Source organism: Helianthus annuus, chromosome 15 (genome assembly GCF_002127325.2).
Source record: "Helianthus annuus cultivar XRQ/B chromosome 15, HanXRQr2.0-SUNRISE, whole genome shotgun sequence".
Taxonomy (NCBI): Eukaryota; Viridiplantae; Streptophyta; class Magnoliopsida; order Asterales; family Asteraceae; genus Helianthus; species Helianthus annuus.
Genome location: NC_035447.2, coordinates 38,463,930 through 38,472,604, shown reverse-complemented (window position 1 = coordinate 38,472,604; position 8,675 = coordinate 38,463,930). Strand labels below are relative to the sequence as shown.

The following is an 8,675-nucleotide window of genomic DNA, read 5'->3' as shown; positions in this document are numbered from 1 at the left end:
CCCGAGCATTGTTAGAAGGTGTTAGCGAGCATTATCGACACAACTTCAAACACAATGGTAAGTATCACATACATATGGTTTGATGCTTTGATCCACTCCCTCCGGGAGGAAACAACAAACTTAAAATGTATGGAAGCTAGTATGTTTGTTGACAAGTTAGAGCATCAACACAGATCACCGACGCCTCCATGTCTCTCTCACAACCATGGCTTTCCTTTCCCACAAACTGTCAGTCTCCACAGACCACACAACTTCTCTATCCTCGCCATCTCTCTTCGACGTCTGTATGACACGTGGATTCTATATTCTTGAATTTCAGGATAAGGGGATGAATTCATATGTGTGTGTGTGTTGGTGTGTCTATGCACATACAAGAATATATTTATCTAGAATCAAACCAGAAACTATATTCATAAGCATATATAAGGGAGATCTGTAAACCCTCAAAGACACAAGAACCAAAATCAGAAGAAACTTTAAAGTTTAGAACAAAAGTTATTCAGATTGTCAATGAATTAAACATGATGATCGTTGAATACTTGAATGACACACGTACATTATTGGTCCAGCATACTTACCATCCAAAAAATGCAATGAACCATGAGAAGGTGACAAATCACGATCTTTCATGATCCTACTGAGATACAAAGAGCCGTTCGATTTAGTAGACTGAATATGTAATCAGAATGTGGACGCATTAGGTCATGTCTAGTTCTCTGTCCATGATGGTTTGGAGAACCCAATTCTACTTACCTGTGGTCAACTGGTTGAACCATTGGGTGCGTCTGTGTCCCTAAGTCCACTGCAGCAGAAAAAATGAGGTAGTTTCACCCGACCACAAACCCTGCAACAAGAATGAACACAATTCGGATATTAGATTATTTGCTGACACTTTACAAGCATATGATAATGAAGAAAAAAAAGGTCTAAAAAATTCAACATTTCAAGCATATGACATTTTAGGTATGACGCGTATAAATGCAAGACACGAAACAGAGGGCTTACTTGCAACGTATTATGACGGGAATAGGTTTTAGAGCCTTTGGTCCATTTCTGATCCCGCGCTTGTGAGGAGAAGTCTGGAATCATCAACAAAACATCACTTAAAACTCTAAATCCAAACACTACAATCCATATCATTAGCCCGTTTATAATAGATGATTTTCCGGATTCTGATTATTAAAAATCAAGTTATTACTATCACATCACACACAGTCACACAGACACCTCCTTAGTTAGCTAGGTAATCGATGTTTTGCCCTTTTGGTATGCTGCATTTAAAGAGAAAATCAAGTGCCTGCATACAATATTTGTTCATATGCTAGACTATAATACAAATAATCAAAAATACCTTTGTTCCCTTTTATGTTAAAGAGTCATTCATGCCGACACATAAGAAAGACGACCATTGCATACCGACAAGAAGAAAACTTAAAATAACAGAGAAAACTAAAACTTGGTTTGCAGCAATACAAAAACACCATAATCCAAACAATCTAAAGCATCTTAACCTTAATACTTCAACGCAAAATGTCAAAGTAATGAAACATGTATCAAGATTTATAATGCTTTAACCACTTGCTCTTTACAGGCCATGAAAATTGCTAGATTTGGTTAGCCACATCCACCTTGGTTTTAAAAAGCGCGCCTGAGGCACGCTTAAGCGCGAGGCGCAGCAAGGCGCACACCCTGGGGCTTTTTCGCTCAGCGCCTAGAGTAATTACAAGAAGCGCTAAAAAGGCGCGCTTTTTTGGAATTTTTCTGGGATTTTTTGGCCTGAAGCACGTGCCTCTCGTACCCGAGGCGTTTTTGTGCATCTAACTGTTGTACCTTGGGTTTTTTGGCTTGTACATCCAGCTAAAATCATACAAAAACCTTACTTATAGCTATATTTTGGGTAGGGAAAGCTAAAAACCTATGGGATATATAAAAATATATATAATTAGCTTGCGCCTCGCGCTTTGGTTTTAGACCTCGTCGCTTTTGTGCGGCTCTCACTTTGTAAAACCAAGACATCCACTTCCTATGTTTTAAAAGGCGCAAGGCGATGAGGTCCCCAAAGTCAAGGCAGGAGGCGCACGCATCAGGTAGGTAAGGCTAACTCAACTTGGTTTTAGGGAAATATTTTGTTTATATACAACAAAGGAAATATAACCTTGAATATAATATAAATGCAACTTAAAATATAACAATTCTCATGAGTCAAAGGACAATGAATGCTTAAGAAACTGGTTTTTTTGGCCCCAAACTTGATCTTAGTGTATGATTAGGATCATGAATCATGGATTAAAACTGGGATTCAGATATAAACAAACTTAATTGTTAATTCAAATCATGAACTGCTAAATAGCAAAACCCTAAATCAACAAACACTAGTTATTAAATTCATTAACAGAAGCTGTAAAACATAGATTAAAAACAAAAGGAAATGAAGTATTAGGGTTTAAAAGAATAGACCTTCTTTTTAGGGACAGCCATGAGCTCCATAGACCCGCTCCCAATATGGATACCAGACCCGAACCCGTTGTGAAACGGGTCTACGCTTCTCTCGGTTTCCGGCAAAGTTAATGGCGGCGAAGCCGCAAATGGACTGATCGGAATATCAAGCGGCGGCGGTTGAGTGACGCCGTGAATGCACCGTTTGAATGCGAATGCGTAAGAAAGTTTGGTATCTAGGTTTGTTTTCGTGATTGCGGTCCTGAAGAACGCCATTGTTATGGTTCCGAACGACGGCGTTTGGGTGAATGAAAGAGAGAATAAGGAAGGAGGTTAACCAGAAATATGATGGGGTTACAAAATCAGTCCTTGGACCATGGGTTGCTTGATATCACTGTGTTAAAAACTTAAAATAAAATATCTCTAGTTTAAATTATTATAGAATCACGAAAGTGTAATTCAGGGAACTTTATACAAGTATCACCATGTTAATTTCATTCCCCAACATTACGTCATGTATGCGCATTTAATGTGTATATATGTGTACGTTCGGGGGTAAAAGTGAAAGTGCACTATTTTTAACGTTATTTTACTAATTTCGTGAAAATAATATTAAAAGAGGGGGATGGTTAATCATGCATCATGTGGTGGCGTTGATAGCCGAAAGACAATGGAGTAGATGCACTAATTGGACTTTGTCTTAATTGTCAGTGTCATGTGCCTTATGTCCAAGGTTTGATGCAAAACTACCATCGAGCTGGGAGTCTCACTGAAAGCAGCCTCTCTATTCCTACGAGGTAGAGATAAGGTTGTCTACATCGCAACTAATCATTGCTTACAACCATATCACCGAAGGCATTGTCGAGGAACCATAATTGTGTTGAAGAATTGAGTTAGTTTTTTGGAAAAGGGATAAATCACCAGAGCGCAATCGAATGATAATGCCAATTTCTCGCAATCGTCAACCGTGGAAGTGGCGTTGGACACCTGGCGATATTGAGATGCCCGGATAATAGAGAAGAAGAATTAATATGGTATAATAGGACGAAGAAGAATAAGACACAAGGAAAAGGTTTTTGTTAGGGTTCCTTGAAATGGTAGGGGAATGGGGCTACTAACCGGCCATGTGATCACCGCTTGTAACCGCCCCAAAAGCTGGTAATAAGCAGAGTTTAAACAACCACGATTTTATTTCAACAAGATCTAATGACTGATATCGATTTGAACTCTGATTAAACTCACAGACGTCACAGCAGTATATAATTAGAAATTTGAGTGTTCCAGCATTCACAATATGTTTTCTATCTATGTCACTATAATTTAACTAAAATACTCATCTTTCTATTAACTTTGTTTAATTTTGAAAAATCTTTCACATCAGTTTCTTTGTTTCTATCATACTCATAAGCACTTTTTTATTGTTTTTTCTCGGTTTTATACACGCAAAATTATAGTTAGAGATGAATAGTGAATCTCAATATTTAGAGACCTAGTGTAGGTTCTTTAAAACATATCTTTATTTGAAAGATGTTGATGAAGATGAAAAACTCTCTTTTTTTTTTCTCTGTAATTTAATTTAATGGCATGGATGAAGTCATCATCATATTCAGTAAATCCCACCAATAGCAAAGTTAAGGTAGGGTCTGAGGGGAGTAAGATGTAGACAGTCTTACCTCTACCCCGTAGGAATAGATAGGCTGCTTCCAGTGCAGTGGCGAAGCTTGAAAATTTCCACTGGGGGCGGAAGTCACCGAACCTAAAAATTCTATATAATTGTTTTTTTATAAAACCGGGGGGTCGAAAACGTATATACCTAAAAAATTCTACACGAAACTTTCATACATAACACTACTGAGCGAAAAGTTCGGGGTGTCAGGCGCCCCTCCCGGCCCCTTGAAAGCTACGCCTTTGTTCCAGTGAGACCCCCGGCTTGATGGTAGTTTTGTATCAAGCCTTGGACATGAGGCACATAACACCCGGCGATTAAGACAAAGGCCAATTAGTGCATGTACTCCATTGTCTTTTGGCTGTCAACGCCATCACATGATGCATGATTATCATCCCCTCTTTTAACATTATTTTCACGAAATTAATAAAATAATATTAAAATTAGTGCACTTTCACTTTTGCCCCCCGAACGCCCACACATGTATACATTATATGCTCATACCGCAAACAGGACGTGTGACGTGGATGAAACACCAAACTAATCTAGTGAAGAAACACCAAACTAATCTAGTGATTAGCTTATGGTATATGCCTCGACAAATAAGGTTAATCTTCTTTGTATTCTCCAAGTTGTGGTGGTAATGATCCTGCAAAACATTAAACACCCCGTTAAGCTCGTTACGAGAAGGGAAATAGGGGGGTTCTCCTCGTAACCACTCTCCGACGTGAGAATAAGTATATGTTTTAAGGAAATAAGTGTGTGATTAAAAGTGAGAAAACAAGGAACAAAATGGTTTAACCTGAAGGTGAAGGTTTCTATTTATAGCTGGAGTGGTGTGGAAGGAGATGGGCTGATGGGCCTTGGGCCTAGAGTCGAGAACAAGGAATATCCGTTTTGTCCACTCTGCTACAACTGTCACACCCCCAAAATACCACCTAGGGAGTGTCCCTACTAGGCGTGTGACAAACCAATAAAGAGCCACCAATCATATTGAACTCATGACAAGTTTGTAAATGAATACCAATTATTAAAGAATTGTACCAATAATAAATTTAGTAAATCCCAATAAGTTCAGCGGAAGCAAAATAGAAAACTAAGGTTTAACAGTATCAAAAACCAAGTTATAATATCAAGAACATCTCATGGAATCTCTTCAGTCGACCCATGACCACTCCAGCTACCTCAGACAGCAAGTTCCACGATTCCAAAATACCTAACGACCTGCGAGCATGCAACAAGTGTATCAGACAAAGCTGGCGAGTTCACAGTTTTAATAAAACGTTAGTTACCAAGTATTTAGTCAAGTTTGTTTAACAAATACAAAAGCAATATTGATAATATCTCGATACTGAACAAGACGGCTCCTGATGCATGTTTTGCCCGTTCCCCAGTGCTCCTATCAAAGCACTGGGCCCGACTGGGTCATTAGTTCACACCCGCCCTCTCTCAGGAACGGGGTGAGGGTGCCAAACCTAAGTAGCGCTACCAACTAATACCCCGCTACCACCCACGATAGCAAAAGATGGGACTTAAGAGATAGAGAGTGAGAATATTATCCAACATCCCAGTTTTACTCAAAAGATTTATCCCTCCACGGGATACCCACTGACTGTCCCAAACCACCGGGACGCATGCTGAAGTAGTGAACTCACCTTAGAGTGCTCAGTAGGACTTGTTACTTGTTAATCAGTTAAACAACCACGTCCTAAAAGAGTTACCGATGACAATCAGTTTTGTATTCACAACAAACCACGTATTTTGTCACACACATTACACCAGTGACATCCATGAAATATACACAAATCATCATGCAGGTCATAACATCACATAGTAGGTATCGAACCTCATGGCAGTTTATTTACTGTTACACACTCGAGATTTAGGTTATCTACACTTAACACTGAGTGTTTATAAATGTGTGCGATCTACCAAACCCGTGGCTCAACCCAATTAAACATCCTAATACATGCAGCCCAAGTTAATCACGTTGTCACGTACAACAGTTACCATAAAGTATATACCATATATATTCTAAGTTCTTGTATTACTCAACAATCATCCATTTAACACCATCATACATACAGTTAATATATACATTCATAATGGGTTCGACTACAATTCATAACCCAAATCTCATACGGCCCAACAAGTGTTCGATCCAATTTCAAATCAAAAGTTCCTTTATTCTCAGCCCAGCTAGATTGTGTGCACCCCAAAGTTCCTGGCCCAATTACTCATAATAATAATGGTGGGTGTTCGGTCATTAGGTGTAGCCCAGTAACAACGATCCATGTTCATATCTATTCAGCTCACTAAGTTTGTTGATCTAACCCACATGTTTTAAGCCGATCTGGTTCATTCATAGGTCCGATATGAACATGTTGCCCAAACAATTAATATACAAATCTCAATAATAAACAACTATTACTTTTATTGTTGCCTACCCTCAATTTTACCAACATATCAATGTATCATGCCAATTATTATCCTTCACAAAATCAATCAGTGGCACCCAAATCAACAATATTATATACCCTAGTCATTCAAATTGGTTAATTGATTTTTGTGAAGTCAGTGGACAATTCTAATTGGACCAAACACCAATAGTGGGATCGAACAAATACAAAGTATGTCAATTTATGTTTGTGATCATCGACCATCATCATCACTTAAATCAGTCATCATATCATCATTATTAAAAGATCAAACACATGGCCGCCATTTTGTTAGTCAAAGTTATCAACATAAAAACAATACAGACCATGCACATGATATTCGGTTATGTTTCGATAGAACGTATACATATATATATCCGTTTGATGTTAATTATAATTGCACACAAACAAAATCAACCAATAAGAATTAGCAAGATCAACAATTAGCAATTAAAACCAACGTGACATGAATCCACTAACCACGAGGGGGTTCGGCCAGAAGGGATGATGCTTGAATGATATTTGCTGCCGTCGATGGTTGGTTTTAGGAAGAATAGGGTTTGTAAAGGAGTTGTGGAATCATGTGCTTATCATACGTAAATAATTGATGGGGCAGGTGGGCTCGATTGGACTTGTGGCAACATAAAAGGCCACATACAACAATTTGATGAACACAAGATGACCGGCCCAATTTCCTTATCTCTAATATGATATAGTGGGTGTGCGAAAATCAGGTTGGGCCCTAACTACTTGGGCCTAAGGTACGGTAAGCGGTATGTAACCGCAGGCCCACACGTGTGTATGTTAAGCGAGTTTGCGACCCGTTAAGTTAGTTTTCTAGATTAGTTAAACGACGCATAGAAGTGTTTATCGGTTTTGTGTAAATATACACGCATAACCACTCTAAACTGCACAAGATAAGTAATTTAACGCAAAAACACACGCTGAAGGTTTGTGGAATTTAAGCAACACTAACCTTGGAAATGCGGGTTGTCAAATCATCCCCAACTTGAAAGAAATTTCGTCCCGAAATTTGACAAGTACGCACAGGGATCAAGATTGTTGTAGGTTTTCCTCAGGTGCCATATCATCCCCAACTTGAAAAGGAATTTCGCCCCGAAATTCACCAGCTTTACTAGATTTAGACTTGTCATTAGGAAAAAGTTGAGGATACTTGAGCTTCATCTGATCCTCACGCTCCCACGTGAACTCCAGTCCACGTCTTGAGTTCCAACGAACTCTAACAATCGGAATACGACTATGTTTACGCACCTTGACCTCCCGATCCATGATCTCAATAGGCTCTTCGACAAACTGTAACTTGCCGTCGACCTTCAACTCTTGAAATGGCACAATCAGTGTTTCATCAGACAAACACTTCTTCAACTGTGAGACATGGAAGACATCGTGAACATTACCCAACTCAGCAGGCAACTCGAGCTTGTAAGCAACTTTACCGATCCGCTCTAGAACTCTAAATGGTCCAACGTAACGTGGATTAAGCTTTCCGCGCTTCCCAAAGCGTACGACACCCTTCCACAGTGAGACTTTCAACATAACCCGATCATTAACTTCGAATTCCAACGGTTTTCTACACTTATCAGCATAGCTTTTCTGATGATCACGCGCTCCTGCCATATGATTCCTGATCTGAACAATCTTTTCTGAAGTTTCAAGAACAAGCTCAGGACCTGTGATCTGGCTGTCGCCCACCTCAGCCCAACAGAGAGGAGAACGGCATTTCCGCCCGTACAATGCTTCGAACGGAGCTGCCTGAATACTAGTGTGGTAGCTATTGTTGTAGGAGAACTCTATCAACGGCAGATGTTTCTCCCAGCCCTTGCAAAAGTCAATAACACATGCCCGCAGCATGTCTTCAAGCGTCTGAATGGTGCGTTCACTCTGACCATCCGTCTGTGGGTGATCAGTGGTACTCATATCGAGTTGTGGACCGAACGATTTATGCATTGACTACCATAATTCAGAAGTGAAACGCGGATCTCGATCTGAGATAATAGAAGTTGGCACCCCGTGCCTAGAAACCACCTCCTTAAGATAAACTGCTGCAAGCTGTGAAAACTTATTTGTTTCCCTGATTGCCAGTAAATGCGCTGACTTCGTGAGACGGTCAACAA

The 8,675-nt window shown here is 39.6% G+C and overlaps 1 protein-coding gene across 4 annotated transcripts; it reads right to left on the bottom strand.

The window, feature by feature from the left end:
• Nucleotides 1–450: 450 nt before the first annotated feature.
• On the bottom strand, nt 451–2,836 carry LOC110911424. 4 transcript variants are annotated; one of them, XM_022156033.2, is made up of 4 exons: nt 2,458–2,836; nt 1,006–1,079; nt 754–844; nt 451–637 (listed from the first exon to the last, which is right to left on the bottom strand). In XM_022156033.2, exons 1-3 carry the CDS (start codon nt 2,710–2,712, stop codon nt 760–762), a joined length of 414 nt encoding a protein of 137 aa, XP_022011725.1. In that variant the 5' UTR covers nt 2,713–2,836; the 3' UTR covers nt 451–637; nt 754–759. The 4 variants fall into 4 exon arrangements, with proteins under 4 accessions (XP_022011725.1, XP_022011726.1, XP_022011724.1 ...); XM_022156034.2 differs by having other exon boundaries at nt 451–634; XM_022156032.2 differs by having other exon boundaries at nt 451–728; nt 759–844; nt 2,458–2,835.
• Nucleotides 2,837–8,675: the final 5,839 nt, after the last annotated feature.